The sequence below is a fragment of the Saimiri boliviensis genome, chromosome 18, assembly GCF_048565385.1.
Source record: "Saimiri boliviensis isolate mSaiBol1 chromosome 18, mSaiBol1.pri, whole genome shotgun sequence".
Taxonomy (NCBI): Eukaryota; Metazoa; Chordata; class Mammalia; order Primates; family Cebidae; genus Saimiri; species Saimiri boliviensis.
The window spans coordinates 10962406-10981286 of record NC_133466.1 but is presented as its reverse complement, the minus strand read 5'-3'; the positions used below and the strand labels follow the sequence as shown (position 1 = coordinate 10981286).

At 47.2% G+C, this 18881-nt stretch overlaps 1 protein-coding gene across 1 annotated transcript in view; it reads left to right on the top strand.

The window, feature by feature from the left end:
- The first annotated feature begins 973 nt into the window (after positions 1-973).
- CLIC6 (chloride intracellular channel 6) overlaps positions 974-18881 on the top strand; it is a 39278-nt gene continuing 21370 nt past the window's right edge. Inside the window, exon 1 of the mRNA XM_010338292.3 lies at positions 974-2432. Coding sequence (XP_010336594.3) covers positions 1122-2432 — 1311 coding nt within the window. The 5' untranslated portion in view covers positions 974-1121. The remainder of the gene's footprint in view (positions 2433-18881) is intronic.

The window sequence follows — 18881 nt, the reverse complement described above, 5'->3', positions numbered from 1 at the left end:
AAGGTATTGGGTCTGTGATCTTGAGAGAGCCCTAATCCAGGGAATTCCATAGCATCTTGGCTTTTCTTTTCCCCACCTCCAGACCCCCAAGCTCTTCACTTTGAGGCAGAAGCACTGGTAGTGAGTTTAAAAATCTAGGAGAATCAGCAAGATACACAGACTCTTACAGTCTTAAGAGACCCTGGGGATGAGGGTGTAACTTTTTTCCAGCGCAGGACTCCCACGATTCTCCAGGCAGGCCAGGAGAAGGGCCCCTCATGGACACCAGTGTCCGGCTCTGCTCAGAGAAACTCAACTGGCTCCTTGTGTGCCTATATGAGGGGCTTCTGGAACCTCTCCGGAGGGCCCTGCAGACACGGGAAGGTGGTGGCCATCGTGACCTCCCTGCTTCTTCTCTCCGAGATTTACACCCTTGCTCTTGGACACCAGGTATAACCTGGATATCTTCAGTTGGGTACCAGGGTAGCTTGATGCTTCACTCCTGGGGTAAGGTGGGGATGAGGTGTTTGGGTGTGGGTGTGTGTGTTTGGAGGGGGTGATTTAAGTGACTCTGGAATTTGAAGCCATTCCAGGAAACACCCCAATCTTTTCATCAAAATCCACAAGGGTCACGAGAAAGGCTGTCATTGGCCAAGTTCCCAGGCCACCCAAACTCGGGGGATGGGGGGAGGAGCGGGGAGGAGGGGAAAATAAACCCCACCCAAACCCCAGGGGATGGAGTTAGCACCGAGGACTTCTGGTCAACCCCAGGACGCCGGACAGCGGCCGGACACTTCCAAAGGTGCAGGAGTAAAGCAGCCCTCTCCAGCACACGCTACACTTCTGCGGCTCGGGGGCGAGATTGGGGTCCGGGAGGGAAGCAGACACGCAATCGGGGAGAAGCTCCAGCGGTGGAGCAAGAGTCCAGAGAGGTTCAGCCGGGCAGAAGGGGCTCAGAGCCTTGGGACCAAGGGTCCCCTGCAAGGCCCCAGCACCCTGGATAAATCTTTACGGCGAGAATCCCGAGAGGGCGTCCTTCGGAGGGGACACGGACGGTTCCGCAGCACGCCCCTTGCCCAGCGCCACTGACCCCTGGGCAGCTTCAGGGAAGGGGTCCCGATCAAGGACAACGATCTGCGGTCATGGCTGAGGCCGCGGAGCCTGAGGGGGGTGCCCCGGGTCCCCAGGGGCCGCCGGAGGGCCCCCCACTGGGTGAGAGATCCGGAGAGTCTGGAGCCGCGGGCGGGGGAGCAGAGGAGCGGGAGGCGAGCGAGGGCGCAGAGGAGGCGACCAGGGACGCCGCCGCGGTGAAGGAGGCGGGAGGCGGCGGGCTGGACAGAGTCCGGGGACCCGAGGCGCAGGGCACCGGAGCGGCGCAGGGCGAGGCGGAGGCGGAGGAGGGAGCCCCGGAGGGCGCCGAGGTGCCCCAGGGAGGGGAGGAGGCGAGCGGCGCGCCGCAGGTGGAGGGGGCGAGCCCCGGGCGCGGCGCGCAGGGCGAGGACCCGGGGGAGGCTCAGGGGGCGCCGGGAGACTCCACGGTCACCGAAAGGCAGGAGGAGGCGGAGCACCGGCCCGAGGCGTCGGAAGGCAGTGCGCCGGGGGCGTCGGGGGACAGCGTAGACCCTGAGGGCCCTGAGGGGGACACAGGAGACGCGGAGCGCCCGGCGGGGAACAGCGTAGAAGCGGAGAGTCGGGCGGGGGACAGGGTAGACACGGAGGGCCTGGCGGGGGACAGTGTAAACGCGGAGGGTCCGGCGGGGGACAGCTTAGACTTGGAGGGCCCGGCGGGGGACAGCGCAGACTTGGAGGGCCCGGCGGGGGACAGCGTAGACTTGGAGGGCCCGGCGGGGGACAGCGCAGACTTGGAGGGCCCGGCGGGGGACAGCGCAGACTTGGAGGGCCCGGCGGGGGACAGCATGGACGCCGAGGGTCCAGCAGGAGGGGCGCGCCGGGTCTCGAGTGAGCCTCAGGAGGGAGGGGACCGCAGCCTCCCGCCCCAGGCCGAGGAGATTGAGGTCGCAGCGGGGGAGAGCGAGGGGCACAGCCTGGGGGAGCTCGCTCGGGACGTGGCGGAGGAGGCCGAGGCCCCTGGGGAAAAGGGGTCCGAGGAAGAGGCTCCCGGGGACGCGAGGGCAGACGCTGGCGAAGACAGGGTCGGGGATGGGCCCCAGCAGGAGTTGGGGGAGGAGGAGGAGAGGCGAGAGCAGAGCCCGGAGGGGCCCAGTGAGGAGGCCGCAGCCGGGGGCGAGGAGGAATCCACCGACTGCTGCCCAGACCGGGAGGCCTCCAGGGGCGCCGCCGAGGCCCAGGCCCAGCTCAGCAACCACCTGGCGGAGGAGGGCCCCACGGAAGGTGGCGACGAGGCCGCGCGGGTAAACGGCAGCCGGGAGGACGGAGAGCGGTCCGAGGAGCGCGCCCCGGGGCAGGAGCACGACATCACCCTCTTTGTCAAGGTAAAGATCGCTTCCCTCAGCTCTTAGGACGACCCCCTTCCGTTCTAGGTCTTGGTCTTCTCAGATCCCAGGGGGACGCGCGGGGAGGAGACCTCGGTGGGTGTCCTGATTGCCACCAGGCGCTTCCTTGCGCGGGAGGGAGGTGGGACAACAGGGATTTCCTGAAGAAGAGTTTCCAGAGCATTTGTGGGAGGACAGTGGTTTGGAAGCAGACTTTGGGGGTGGGGGCTATGGGAGTTCGGTGGGGGTGATGAGGATGAGGGTTGTGGATTCAGCACCCCGCTGTCCTTTGTCCTGAAATCCTAATGGGCCCTTCTAGTAAGGAGGCTATTAACGAATTAACCAGAAAAAAAAAAAGAAAAAAAAAAAAAAAAAAAAAAGCTGGTGTTCAAAGGGATTTCCGACAAAGGAAGCTTTAATACCTGAAGCTAAAAAATGCAAACAGGTAAGTTCAATGTGGGAGGTGCCTTCCAGACCCAATCTCAGAGGCCCAGAGCTGGTCAATGTCTTCAACTCCAAAAAGGTGTCCCATTTTGGTAGAATCAACAATTCATGTTTTGGGGGAAAAGTGGAACCTTATTGACATAATGTTTTTTGAACCTTTAACATTTAATTTGAAAGAATACATGATACTGGTGGATTGAGCATCATCTGCTTGTATGTCATGTTTTTAACCTCAATTCACCTGGGAAGAGAGCAAGGCTTCTGTGAAGGAATCTGTAGAGACACAGAAGGAAGTTTTGAATTTAAACAGGAATTATTTACAACAATGAAAAATAAGGGAACAAAGTCCATCAGCAGTTCACACCAGGATCTTTGTTTAAAAAGCCTTTTCTGAGGGCCTTTGGCCAGACCCAGGAAAGCTGGAGATAATAAGGTCAAGAATGTGCATTTCGTGTTGAATCATAATCCTTCAGAAATACCTTCAGGCTTATAGAAACCAGTAACCGTCTAAACCTCTCTGGCTGAAATGCAAGCCCATTTTAATAAGTAAAAGGAAATGCTTTAAAAGTGATTAACATCAGGATTTTAAGAATTGTTTGGGTGGCAAGGGACTTGGAAAACAACAGGTGTGTATTTCTTCCCTAGAGAGAAGGTGAAGGTGCTGTTTCCGGCCTTTTTCAAGTCACTAGGACATAACCTCAGGACACCAGCCCCTGGGAGGCCACTGGGAAGAGCTGGAGCAGAGTGCTGCTGTGTGGCCCCAAATCTGCTCCACTCCATCACCTGGGTTTAAGAAGTTTCTCATTGCTCTGGTTGCAGGGATTTATGATTTCAGCATCCAGCCTCTTAGCACAGTTTTGATGTACAGTCACAGCTCCTGGCTAGTCTCCCTGTTTCATTTCTCTGTCCTTTCCCATCTTGTCTCTTTGTAATAGCCAGTGAGCTGGGGACAAGACCTGATCACTTCATTTCTTCCTGTAAAATTCCTTAGTTGTTTATTGCAGAATTTCAGGTACATCCCCGCTGCTTAGGCAGCCCACAAGGCCCTTTATGATGCTATTTCTGCCTCCTTTCTCTCTGGCCGTGGCTTGGCATTGCTGGGTGTCCCCACCCTTTGTTATCCGTGGTCCCACTATACCAGCTGGGTTAAACTATTTACTGTTCCTTGAGGGAGCCATGTTCTTTCCTGCCTTGAAACTTTGTGCCTTATGTAGCCTCTGCCTGAATGGAGTTTCTACTCCTTGCCCCTGTCTGCCCTCCTGCCTGGTTACCTGCTACATGCCCAAGAATTAATATGGACATCATCTCTCCCAGTCCCTGCTGGGGTCGGATGTCCCTGTTGAGGCTCTGCCCTTAGCCTGCTTTTCTCTTTCCTCAGCTGTGTGAAATGCATCATTCTATCTCCAGCACAGAACACAGGTGTGGAATGTAGCGAAGGCTTGAATGGGTGGCTGGCTGCTGGCATGTGCTAGTGTGGTGATCGAGAGCATGGACTTTAGAGCCAGTGGGTCTGGGATCAAATGCTGGCTTTGCTAATTTCTTGCTGTGTGACCTTGGGCAAGTGACTTAACTTTCTGGTATCATTGTTGTCTCATTGATAAAATGGGGGCAATGATAGTACCTAGCCCTTGAGGGTACTGTGGGAAATCGAGAATTAGATTACAGAAAGCACTTAGCAAAGTGCCTGGCTGGAAATAAGCATAGTACACATGTGAGTTCTATTGTTACATCTGTGCTGCTCCCGTAAACTTGCATTGATTTTGCACAGACGCAGTTACCTTTTCATCCCTGCCATTATTTATGCTATTTATTTTCAGGGAAAGTCCCTCTAGGTACCTAACTGCCTCCAATTTCTAAGGATAAGAATGTTATGAAAAGTAAAAACGACTTGTTTTCTCAGATGCTGCTTGGGAGGAGCTTGTGTAGGCATGTGGCATAGCACCAGGAGTGGCATGGCATGGGCAGCTTATCCATAATGCTTTATTCGATGATTGGCTTGGTGCTCAGTTGTTAGCTCTTTTTTTCTTAAGGAAATAAATAGATCTCCAAACAATGAGATTGGTTAACTTTTTTTTTTTTTAATTGGGAAAAGGGTCTCACTCTGTCTCCCAGGCTGGAGTGCAGTGGTGAGATCTGAGCTCACTGCAACCTCTACAGCCTGGCTTCAAGCAATTCTCTCCTGTCTTAGCCTCCTGAGTCACTGGGACTACAGGTGTGCACCACCACACCTGGCTAATTTTTTGTGTGTTTTTGGTAGAGATGGGGTTTTACCATGTTGGTCAGGCTGATCTTGAACTCCTGACCTCAGGTGTTCTGCCCACCTTGCCCTCCAAAAGTGCTGGCATTACGGGGTTGACCCACCTCGCCCAGCTGAGATCACGCTCGGCTGAGATTGCACCTGGCTGAGATCACGCCCGGCTGAGATTTTTTTAACTTTTGAGGGTCACTTATGATATGCCTCATAGGATTGATAAGGTGTTTCAGTTTCTTCTTATCCTATCATTCATGCTCTTTGAAAACAAAATGAAACAAAACAAAACAAAACAAAAAAACCGGACACCAAATCAAAAAACAGGCAAAAACAAAACAAAACACAACAAAACAAAAAACTTTAGACTCATTTTCTGAGTTTGAAATACTTGATGTAAAATCCATTAATTAGTTCAGAATAGGATTTCTTTGCCAAAATGAGCCTTTCTAGTCTCCTTCTTTGGGCTCAATTTCATTTGGGTTTCATTCTACAGTGGACACCTGACCTGGGTTTTGTGAACGTGCCTAGGCACTCATGGTGGGTTTTCTATGGCATACATAGAGCGTACAATTCACAACTGGGTTTAAAAGAAAGTACTGCAATATTCTTTCAAACATTCCCCTAGCCTTTATATGACAGCTGAGCAAATACATTTTAAAATTAATTACTCTATATTCGATTTGTGAACTCCTAACTTTCACATTTCTTCCTACTTATTTTTTGTTTTTGAGATAGGGTCTCACTATGTTGCCCAAGCTGGTCTCAAACTCCTGGGCTCAAGCAATCCTCTCACTTTGGCCTCCTAAGTAGCTGGGACCACAGGCACGCATCACTATACCCAGCATTTTTTTTTTTTTTTTCGGAGACAGAGTCTCGCTCTGTCACCAAGTGCCAGGCTGGAGTGCAGTGGTGCAATCTCGGCTCACTGCAACCTCCGCCTCTCAGGTTCAAGGGATTCGCCTGCCTCAGTCTCCCGAGTAGCTGGGGCTACAGGTGCACACCACCATGGCCAGCTAATTTCTGTATTTTTAGTAGAGACAGGATGGTCTCGATCTCTTGATCTCCTGATCTGCCCGCCTCAGCCTCCCAAAGTGCTGGGATTACAGGCATGAGCCACCGCGCCTGGCCCCCAGCAAGTTTAAAAAAATTTTTTTTTGGTAGAGATGTAGGTCTCACTGTGTTGCTCCAATGGGTCTCAAACTCCTGAGCTTAAGTGACTCCTCACCTTGACCTCCCAAAGTGCTGGGATTATAGGCACAAGCCACCACGGCTGGCCTCTCTTCCTGTTTTGTTAAAAATAAATATATTGGTTACACATAAACCAGAAATAATGGCTTACTATGTAGTCCCATGTAAGAATAATTGCCCCACATCTGCTTCTAATTAGCCATGTAATATTATATTCTCCATCTTTATGAGAATTGCCATGTTATTAATTTGTCAGTTTGTTTTATTGTATAAGCATGCAAGGATATTCTTGAACAAAAGCCAGGAACATATAGAACAAGCCAAGAAAGACCTTAAATTAATTTGTGGTAAATTAGTTGCTGATTATGCTAATTTTTAGTTTTGTTTTCTCAAAGAAGTGTTAATTATTTGCTATCAAATTACAGGGTAACTCTGCAATGTATTTAGTAAGAAAGGTTCTTCTTCTTTCCTCATAATAACAAAGGGTAACAACATAATCACATAATCACACAACAACATAATAACAACAGGCAAAACACTGGCAGCAAAGAGTTAAATAAGGATTTCATTTACATGAGGAGTTCAGCGGTAGTGGAGCTTTAGTCGCCAAAAATGTCTTACTTACAGCTTTGGTTTTCCTAATCGTGTAAGCTTTGAGTCAGGGTCTTTGGGTGGGACAGTCTGAGATACAGATTTCCTGGCAAATTTGATATGACTTAAAAAGCTTCAGTGTTGACCCGTGATTAGTCCCGGGCCACCCAGGATTTGGATGCCACCTATTTGTGCAGTTATTGCAGAGCTAAAAAAAAACCTTGCATTTGTCTTCACATTTGGGTTTTCCAAAGAGGTGAAACTGACTTGATGAAATACAGTGAAACTCAAGAAAGACATGGTCTTTGAATAAACACTGTCACCCAGAAATGTGCCCCTGCCCCTCCAAAAAAAAAAAAAAAAAAAAAAAAAAAAAACCTTCCACCACGCATTGCCACACCACCCAGCTTAGCTAGGACCAGCGTCTGATGGGCTCCTGGTAGACCAGTAGGCTGTGGCTCTCTGTGTACCTGTCACTGGGAGAGAGCATGTTGAGACTTGTTCTATGGGGCTTGGTCACCAGGGAGCTTGAAAGGGAGATGTTATTTTCACAACTATGTGTGTACTATGTGCTCTGAAGGAAAATGAGCCAAGATGCATTTCTGAGACTTTAATTCTCCCCTAAAAACAATTTTTTTAAATTTGTTTTTTGATTGTCTTAGAAAACCTGCTTACAAATTACATATATGAGATTAGTACTGGGTTACTTTGATGGGAAATAAGTGGAGCATGGTGTTTTGCGTAACCTCTTACATACAGACAGGTGTGGGTGTGCACATGCACGCTGCGGGGGTGGGGACACCTCCTCCACCGTCAGTGAGAGCCCTGTTGTCATCGCCTCTCTATTCTCACCTCCTGCCACTGCCAGCGGGCTCATGGCAGGCCCTCCATTGGTGCTTTTTGGTGCTGATAAGTAGTGAGTCGGGTGGATGGCTGATGAGTTCAAGATGACTCAGCTAGTGAAAAGCAAAACCTAGACACAGCCCAGTTCCCCACTGTCCCCGGCCAGTGTCCCTTGTGAGAAAACCAGAGCCACCTTTTTCCATGAAGACGTGTTGGCCACAGGGTTACAGGAGGCTGGAAGCTTTGGGAATTTGCAGTTCTTTCCTGTCATGTGCACCCATCACAGCTCCCATCTCTGTCTGGGCTGACAGGCCATGTGCTTCATGAGAGCAATTCTGTCTCTTTACCTCAGCATGGGTTTCCCCCCTCACATGGGGTTTCCTTTGTGTCCTTGACTTCACACAGCCAGCCTTTGTGCAGCCCGCTCAGCTATCCCATTTCCTTGAATGTCTAAAGACCCACAGAAACCCTTCAGAAATACTACACTGGGTCCTTTAGGCATGTAAATGTATGGTTTCCTTTCAGATACCTAGATAAAACCTAGACTTGGAAGGAGTGTGTACAAGCCAACACTCTGATTCATGCTTGAGGCTCAGGGGGATCCTCTTACTATGGGTCCATATGTTAATTTAATATATAAAGATATTTCACCTACTGTGTGTTTGACTCTGTGCTAGAGTCTGGGGCCAAACTGGTAAGCAGGACTGACGAGCTTCTTGCCTTCCCAGAGTTTACCATCTAGCACAGAAGACAGACATTGAACAATGCAATGCATCATGTTTACAACATCTCCACGGGGCTGGAGTCCTGCATTGCAAAGACCATGTAGCTTTTCCCATCGTTGTTCTCTCAGCCCTTAGCACGCTCTCTGGCACATAGCAGCCAGCCAGTTAATGCTGGTATGAAGGGAAGGGGGATGGAGGATGACCAGCAGGCTACAGGAGCATGCAGAAGGAGGACCTGCAGACACAGTGGTAGTCACTAAATAGTTGTTGATTTAATTATATTTGGGGAGACACAACCATTTTCCTTTCCAGTCCACAGAGTGTGGGGTCCTCTGACAATGCCTGGTATAGATTCTTCAAGATTCTCTAAACTAGGCAATCCTTGGTCTATCATTCTCTAAACTCCTGTCAATGGTCAGTAAAGGAAAAGTTTTTGTGAGAATTATAAAGGTAGATATTCAAATCTTCTAAACTTTTCCAGCATTAATTTTTTTTTCTGCCTGAGTGTTGATTTAGAAATTGGGCCCTATATCTGGGCATAGTTGGAGGAGACATTTTCTTCACAATGTAGACAGTTTCCAAAAGACCATCCCGGAACTTTTTGTCAGCTGATTCTCTTCCCGACAGGAAGACAGTATCGAAGTTCATCTTTGGCTAAAATCCATGCTTGTATTGAGAGCTCCATTTCCTCCTTTGAAAAGCAGCATTTTAATTTGGAGTTGTTGGTGCTTGGGTATAAAATCTATTTCATTTAATGCTGCTATGAAGATTTCCCAGTCTTGAATTTAAGACAGTCTCTTATTGTTTTTTCCTGCTCTGGCATGGGGAAAATCTGCTCCGCCAAGCTTTCAAAACTTTGCCCTCAAGTTAGGTGGTAAATGGGCTAACAATTTGGTATATTTTAAGTACTTGTTATAAATAGTATTTTTGTCACAGCTGGTACTACAGCATGGTATTTAATGTTGAAGAGAACGTCATTAAGAGTGTGTTCAGCTGCGATTAATGAACTATCCAGTTAACAAGTGCCTTTAATCAGAAGTTTATTTTTTTCATACAACAAGTAATCCAGAGACAGGTGGATACAGCGACTTACCCATGGCATCAAGGGCACAGATGAGTTCCTTGTGTTCTGTCTCCTCTATCATCAAAAGATGGCTGCCTTAGCCTTAAGCACCAAACCCTGACCAGCAATGTCTCAAGTAGGAAGGGTCAGGAGTTTTCTTCTTATACCCATTCCTCTTTCATCAGGGAGGAGAAACGTTCCTGAGAACTCTCGCAGTAGACTTTTTCGGAGTCTAATGGCTAGAACTAAGTTCTGTGCCCCAACCCCCTCCAGGCCTTTTATAGGCACAGGGGAGTGAGATTGGCTTGTATATACCAGGGGTTAGCAAACTGTGGCATGCAGGTCAGATCTAGCCTGCCACCTGCTTTTGTACGCCTACAACCTAAGAATTATTTACATTTTAAGTGGTTGGAAAACATTAAAAGAAGAATAATTCATGACTCGTGGAAAATATATGAAATTCAAATTTCAGGGCCCAGTTACACATTTTTTTTTTTTTTTTGAAACCAACCACACTTGTTCTTTGATGTATCCTGTATGATTCCTTTCACTCTCCAACAGCAGAGTTGAGTAGTTACGAGAGACTCTATGCACCACAAAGCCCAAAATATTTATTACAGGGCCCTTTAAGAAGAAGTTGACTGACTCCTTGCTTAGGCCTGTTTATATTCATCATCTGGGACTAGATACGATGGCATTCATACAAAATTGGAGTTTAATTTAGAAGGAAAAAGGAGAAAAGTTATAGAAGAAAGAACCAGCAGGTTCTTTCCCGGTGAGTAAGAAATATTTAAGACACTAAACACCTATATATTGTTAGAAATGGTTTTTTGCTTATTAAAACCATAACAATTTTGATTTATATAAAGTCAACATAACATGTAGGTCAAATATATTCATACAAAGTTTAGTATAACATATTTATGTAGTCCATGTGATTCTTTTGTAAAATTTACTTACCATTTTTTTTAGAAAAGAAAATACATTGAAATAGTAAAATTTAGAAATATAAGAAGATATAATATAATGATAATTGTCTTCTTTCACCCATGAAACCCGGCCTCTCAATTTTTCTCCCTAGAGATATCCACCAAACATCTCTCCAGAGATATTCTATGCAAATTCAAACATATCCTCACTCTATTATCTATTGCTGTGTAACGAATTGTCCCAAGACCTAGAACCTTAAAGCAACAAACATTTATTATTCCTAGTTTTTCTGGGTCAGGAATTTGTGAATTGCTTAGTTGGGATTTGTGAGTTGTTTAGTCTGTTCTCATGCTGTTATAAAGAACTGGTCAAGACTGGGTAATTTGTAAGGGAGAGAAGTTTAATTGACTCACAGTTCTGCACGGCTAGGGAGGCCTTGGGAAACTCACAATCATGGCAGAAGGGGAAGCAAACACATTCTTCTTCACATGGCGACAGAGAGAAGTGCCAAGTGAAAGGGGAAGCCTCTTATAAAACCATCAGATCTCAGCACACTGACACAACTACAGAAAATCAAACACTGAATGTTCTCACTCATAGATGGGTGTTCAACAATAAGAACACGTGGGCACAGGGAGGGGAGCGTCACACACTGGAGTCTGTTGGTGGGGCTAGGGGAGGGACAGTGGGGGGTGGGGAAGTTGGGGAGGGATAACATGGGGAGAAATGTCAGACATAGGTGACAGGCGGATGGAGGCAGCAAACCACATTGCCATGTATGTACCTATGCAACAATCCTGCATGATCTGCACATGTGCCCCAGAACCTACAGTACAAAAGAAAAGAAAAGAAAAGAAAAGAAACCATCAGATCTGGTGAGAACTCACTATCACAAGAACAACATGGGAGGAGCTTCTCCCATGATACAATTATCTCCACCTGGTCCCACCATTGACACGTGGGGATTACTACAATTCAAGGTGAGATTTGGGTGGAGACACTGCCAAGCCATATTATTCCACCAAGGCCCCTCCCAAATCTCATGTGCTCACGTTTTAAAACACAATCATGCCCCTCCAACAGTTCCCCTAGAGTCTTAACTTCCAGCATTAACCTGAAAGTCCAAGTCCAAAGTCTCTGCAAGACGCTGGGCATGTGTGTGAAGCTGTCCTGGCCCCTCGGACCAGCCCATCTGTCAGCTGGACGCTGCCAAGTAACCTTCATCCATGCCACCCAGAGCAGGATCGCCCAGGCAAACCTCGCTGAAATCCTTCACTCACAGAATCATGCAATACAATAAACCACATACTCGAGGCTGATAAATTTGGGGTAATTTGTTACATGGCAATTGGTGATTAGGATATGCTGTGACTAACGTCTCCTCTAAGCGAGTGAAATCTGAGTGGGTGAAAAGACAGGGCCGAGTGGGAGGTGTGGAGTAACAGTTGTAAGCAGCTCCAAGGTCCCCAACCAGAGGAGAGGAAGGAGGCTCTATGCAGCCAGTTCTTCCATTCGGTGCCTGCATTTTTCCCTTTTGAGTCACTGCAGGGATTGGCCTACCCTGTCATTCAAGAACCTAAACCACCAGGGTATATAAAAACAGTCTGCATTATTAAGCAGGCTTTCTCGAACAAGATGTTCCTTTGTTGCAATAATTCCTTGTGAGAATTTTCAAGGAAATAAGCTTTTCATCTCCGTGTAAAAGCTTCAGTTGGTATCAGGCCATATTATTAAATATGGATTAAAAATAGCCCTGGAGTTTTTAAAGCATAATTCGTATATGAGAATAGATGGCCAATACCAGTTTGTTCAAGGACTTCTTGTGACTTGATTCCACCTGCTGTTACAATGAACACGAACATAATTAAGCCTTTCGCTAGGACTGAAAGCTATGAGCAATGTGGTTCAGCAATTAATCAACGCGGGTCAAGGGTAGTCGCCCACTTAATCCATTGAATAATAAATTAATTGTTACAACAGCTGAAAAGAAAAAATGCTGTACATACTTGGGAATGTGTTTGAGATTAGTAGGTTTTTTTGAAATGCTTAGACCTATGTTTGAAAGTGTTAAACTCGAAAATATATTTCTCAGCATCTAAATGTAGCGGTGAATGAAGTTAATGTCTAAGTTTTAGTGAAGAGTGAGAAGTCTGTTTTAAGGGACAGCCTAGCCCCTTTTATGGCCTGGAGTGAGGAGTCTGGCCACACATCTTACTGATCATCGCAGACAACGAGAACTGGAGTGGAGCTGGCCTCTCCACTGGGAGTGTGCATTCTAAGGCACTGGCTGAGCATGCGGACAAAGTCGGTCTAGAAAGTGTGGACTTTTATTTATGTACGAAAAACATTTCTTTTCTAAAATAGGCCTTGCTGCAACGATGATACCTGTTTCCTTTACAGACTTAGAAGCAGCGTGATGCCTACTGTTTGTGTCGTGGGTTGAGCTGGTATCACAGCAATGGACAACACTAGAGAAGATGTGAACACGAGGGGACACAATAGTCTTTCCCCTCATTCCTCATCAGTGTGGCAAGAGAGAGACCATCCCCACCCCCAGGGGTTTGATTCTTACTCTGCTAGGAGCCTTCTATCTGCTGCCGGGTTTTGCTGGCTGCTGCTGTCTTCGCTGGTTATTTTTTTCTCCCCACTAGAGGGCAGGCGAGGGAAGACAAAAGACGGAAAACTGCGGGCACCTCCGGGTGGTCTCCAAGCGGTCGGAGAGCCCAGGCCTTGCAGAGAGGAGCGGAGACGCCTTGCAGATGATCTGCACAGACGCCCCGCGTGCCCCAGCTGCTCTGCCCTTGCCGCTTTCATGGCAGGATGACCTGATCCCTGCCCCACCCCAGGTGGCTCCAGCCTGCACCTCATCAAGAGGCGGAAGATAAGACCAGGGAGGGTTTCTAGTTTGCTAATAGAGACTGCAGAGGAAGAAGGGAGAAGGTGACGCTGAGCTGAGAAAGGCCTGGGCAGACAGGCTCAGGGAGACAGCTGAGCGGACCGCAGCGGTGGGTCTCACGACCGGGATGCAATGAGACTGGTTTTCCTCCCTCTCTAGGAGAAACTTGACTTGTCTCGAAGGGGAGATAGGAATTCCAAAATTTGAGCCAAACTAGCACATTCTGATGGCTGCAATGCCAGAATTTCCCCCAAAGGAGCCTGCCTGTGCTCTCTGACCCCTTCGAAGGTGTCTGAGCCCCTTCTAGAAGTTGTAAGATAGGTCGGGCGTGGTGGTGTGAGCCACTTGTCCCGCCAGAACCTTCCTTTCTAATCTCTCAGGGCACTTTTACGAAGCTGCCCCTGAGAGTGGGGTGCGGGAGTGAGGGGGCCAGCTCTCTCACGGTTCAGGAGAGGGCAAAGGGCTCCTTCGTGATTCCCCCCTCGCCTGAGGAGGACTCTGCCCACACCTGCATCTTGGAAGCCGACAGCCCTCTTGTTTCGTCCTCACGGACTGTAGTTCCAGATGCAGGGAGAGGGTGGAGTGGAGCAGGAGGCGAGGCCCTGCAGCAGCCCCAGCAGTCGTGGTGAGTGAGAGCAACTCGTGGGAAGACACGGTCCGTGCTCAGCACAGCCCCACACGGCGTGCTGACGTCGGAGAAGCCCAGGTGAACTGGGTTCGCAGGTATTTGGGTAAAGAATGATGTTTTTCCTTTGGGGACTGGGAGGTGTGTGCGGAACAAAACCAGAGATGGCGTCCACGGTCTGAGTCTGGGTTTCAAAGCGCGTGCCTTGCATTTCACTGCCATTTGGGGTATGACTGTATATTATTATTTACTCATTCGTATGGCAAGTCCATTTTCTTATATGGAAGGTGCCCTAACAAGTGTCTCATTTGGCGAGTTAAGGATTTGAAACTTTTTTTTTTTCCCTGAGAACCATCGGGGGCTGGGTGGATTTGGTGTTCCTTGGTACTGCTTGACGCAGCTCCAGGGACCCTGAACGCCCCCGTGTAGACTGGAATAGGAACGCGCCCGGAGACGCGGCGCAACCTCACGCTGGGGCCTTCTCTGGGGACCGCAGCTGCTGAGGATTTTTCTTTCCAATCCAGTTTCTTAGGTTTGGCAGAAGGTTTCGGACAACTCCATGTCTTTGTTGGCTTTCTGATATTCCCTTGAGCACTTTATCACTTTTTATTCACCCCAACACAGCGTGAAATTATGCTTCTTGCTCCAAACGGTCTGAGTAGATTCTTCCCTTTCCCTTTGGGAGCCATTCTGACTCTAGCTCTCCAGCCTTAGGTGAGACACGTTTCTTCTTTATTCTTGGCAAAGACTGTTTCATTATTTTCTGAGTCTGTTTCCCATACTTGGATCACAGGAACTTGTTTGGAGCTTCCAGCAGGAATGTCCAGATCCTTATATGTTCCCTGACAAAGGACAGACCTCTTGATGCGTGAGGTGGGGTGAGTGGGGATCTTTCTCTGGTCCGGCTCGCAGCTCAGAGTGGGTGACCGCACAGCGCTGCCTGGATATCCAGGTGTGCAGGATCAGCCTCTAGGCCGGTGCTGTCACCCCAGAGCTCAGCCAGGTTATCGTCACAGGGCATTTTCTTCTGGAAATAGAAAGCGCATGTCTTTTCGTATTTAATTCCTGCTGGCACCCTATTGTGAAATATTTGCAAGTTATTCTCTGTCGAGGGTAATATGTTATTGCCTCCTTTTTGAATTCCGGTTTTCTAAAGCCTTACTTCGCTTTGCCCCTTCACACAGGACTGAAATACGGCAATTCCTTTAGTCACTGGACCGGCCTCCATAGGATTTAGGGTAACACAGGAACTTATTTGGCAAATCGCAGCCCCTCCTTTGTGTGGTGTTGGTGTGTCTGTCTGCATGTGGCAGATGAAGTGACTCATTGCCCTGACACTGGATTGCTGTGTTCTCCATATGATTTGCGGCCAGTTAGGGACATTGGCTTTCCTGGTCACTGAGCACAACTGTCCCATTTGAAAACAGGAGACTTTGAATATTTGCTCCTCAACTGGTTTGTGGACAATTACACGAAGCTGATTTCAGACTGGGTCAGGGTTAGGGAATCCTGAAATAGCAGAGGTGCCCCCTTCTTTTCTTTTCCCCAGGGTGAGTGAGGGTGGGAAGGGAGTTAAAATATATGCCAAAAAAAGCATGTGGTACAGAAAGGAATTCCTTATAATAAAGCCCAGAGTGTTAGCCTTCGCCAGCCAGGCTGGTGTTTCTCCTTGTTTGGAGAGCAGCTGATCCCCTTTGGTCTTGGGCCACAGCCTTCTTTTTGAGTGGGCCAAACCAGGCCATAAAATATAGTCGCGGTCATTAACAGTGGAAAATGGTGGAAGGTAAAGTTTCCAGATAATTTGATGATGTCTGAGGTATCCTAAAGCTCTCTCTTTAAATTACAAATTTCCACAGGGGGGATTTAGCAAATAAATTTCCCATGAACTAGGAACCCTTTAACTTGTAATGATTCAGAGACTACAAGGAAATACAAAACTGAAATCTAAGAGTTAAAATTGGAGAAGTCACTTCTCTGAAGATATTCATAATTCTAATAAAATTCTGTGATTTTCCCTAAAGTCCACATTTGTTTTTTGAATTCTGACACTGATTTTCCTGTTCTTGAAGCTTAAAGCCAAGTTTTCCAATTTAATACATAATATGATTTCTATGCACTCCTGGTTGATTCTTTTGTCTATTTTCACCAATGCAAAATGTCAGGCTGGCTTTGAGTGTAAAGCTCGCGAAGCCTGAGGTTTTGGTTTAGTCATACAGGCTTTCCTTTAAATCTCTGTGGCCAGGAAAAAAAAAAAAGGGAGTGTCAGAGAAAATTAGCAGGTTGATACAGATTCAGTTTCTTAAACATGAAGACATAGGGCAAAGTTTATTAAATTTACATTTAAATAAAAAATACAATCCCACTGTTGATCTGGCAGTGGTCCCACAGCGCATTACGCAATTGCCTCGCTCTTTTACAAGCAATTTTGTTTGTGCTGAGAGCCATTCATTTGTTTGCTTTTCTTGTTGAAATTGTTCCATTTAGCAAGGCAACTGCAGGAGAAACTGATGACCTAATTAACTAGAGGTGGCTCTTGTTCTTTTTGTCCTTGAAATGAAGCAAAACTTTTCAATGAACGTGTCATCCGTGAGATCTGTTGAGAACTTTAATATAGCCATCCAAATCTAGTATCTTAGATTGCTATTTTTCAGAATTCCAGGTGATTTAATTTGAACATTTGAATATTAGGATACTTTATAGCAACAATGACCTGCTGTAGTAATTAATACAGTTTCTCAAAACTGCCTCAAACTTTTTAGAAGAGATCTGACAAGCATGTCTTTACAAAATGTAGTTTATTAAGATGGGACAGGAGTGCTCATCTAGCTTTGCCACTTCTTCAGACACCTCTGGGAAGGTGTAGAAAAGTTATGAAAACGAACACTTTCATTTTGTGTATGAGGAAGTGGACAGGCAGTGTCAATTTGTGGGGAGGTCAGAGGTCACTGAAGTTGGTACTTCCTTTTAGTTTGGTCCCAGGGAAGACAACCACGTATGTACCTTGACAGACGGTGGCTTTTTTTTCAGGCTTTCATGGAAGACTGGTCCCCACCAGCTTTTTTTAGACAGGTGGATTCTTCCAGGTCTTGCAAATCATACCACATAGATGATCACCTGACTTCTACTTGACTGCAAAGCCTCTGATTTCTGCCATCTTTTATAAGGAAGTATTCTAAAATCCATACTGACCCTAAACCTGATCTCATAATAATGTTATATTAGGGTTCAGGGGTTCAGGGTGCCCTCAGCTCCCCTGAGAGGATGTTTCTCCAGGTTCTTGGTCTCCTGCCCTCTCAAGAATGAGAGAGGGGACCACAGCGCAGTGCTCAGTAAATGCCAGACTCAAAAGTGTTTGCAGAAAGTGATTTATTCAAAGAGAGAAACAGGAGAAAGAGAAAGAAACAGCTAACTTTCACACTGAGTGAGAGAATCCAGAAAGATGGAATCCAGGAGCGGAAAGCAGCTTCTACACTGAGTGGAAGGGAACAGAGAGAGATGGAGTTTAGGAGGGGAAGACAGGCTCCCACGAGGGAGTGTGGAAGGGGACTCCAGTGGGGAAATCCAGGAAAGAGACGGCTTCCACGAAGGGAGTGTTCATGGAAGGGGACCCAAAATGGAGTCCGAAGGGGTGTGGAAGAAGGGGACTTTTAACCTGGGAGGAACCCCTATCTTCTTTAAGACCCCGGGCCAATGAAAGGAGTTCCTTAGAACTTCCCGTAGAGTGATTGACTTTTTGTTTCTTCCTGTGCCCTCGAAATTTAAACATAAACCGTTAAATCTCCCAGATGGAGAGAGATGGGAGGGGGGCATGGTGCTGGGAAGTTCTTGCCCTTAATACTATGCCTGCTTGTGGACCAGGAAAGAGAACACATCCCCTCAATAATTCCTTTGAGAACCCTTAAGATTTTTCTGTTTACTGACTAGTTTCAGTATAAACAAAAAGTACTATACAATTCTCAGCTTCCAGCTGCGGAGAACTTTCATATATTGGTCATTGAAACTTACCTGAGTATGTTTGAAGGACTGAACTTTCCTTTGTTAATAGATTGCTCTAGGCCTTTGGCCTCCTTAAAATTTACAAACATTCTAAGGAAAGAAGATGAGAAGTCAGTTGCCTCCCCAGACCCCCACCTCCAGGGACCTATGTCTTTCTTTTTCTTTTCTTTTTTTTTTTTTTGAGACAGTCCCGCTTTGTCATCTATGCTGGAGTGCAGTGGCATGATCTCGGCTCACTGCAACCTCCGCCTCCCCAGTTCAAGCAATTCTCCTGCCTCAGCCTCCTGAATAGCTGGGATTACAGGCACGTGCCACCACGCCCGGGTAATTTTGTTTGTTTGTTTGTTTTGGTAGAGATGACGTTTCACCATGTGGGTGAGATTGGTCTGGATCTCCTGACCTTGTGATCCACCGGCTTCTGCCTCCCAAAGTGCTGGGATTACAGGCATGAGTCACCGCGCCTGGCCCGGAGCTATGCCTTTCTAAAGAACTTTGCAGAAGAGCTTGGAAATTCTGAACCACTTGAGAAAGATGAATCGGAACACTTTCAGAGAGAATTAGAATTTCTTTTTTTTTTTTTTTTTTTTTTTTTGGTTAGCTCTGCCAGCATATGGGGTGACCCTACACTCCCACCACTGGACTTCCTCCCCACCCCACCCCTTGTTCTTTAATGAGAGTTGAGAAATAATTTACCAAACTTAAATTGCTATTTTCCCAACATAAGGCAAAGTATGCACCATCCAGCTGCTGACCTCAAATCAAGATGCGTTTTTTAAAAGCACCCTGTTCAGGTCTTAATTCCGTTTGAGGTGCCTGAACAGAAAGACATTGCCTTTTTCTGGTAATTCTTCTGTGAAATCTAGGAGATCTCTCAGGGGTTAGAAAGACCAGCTTGTC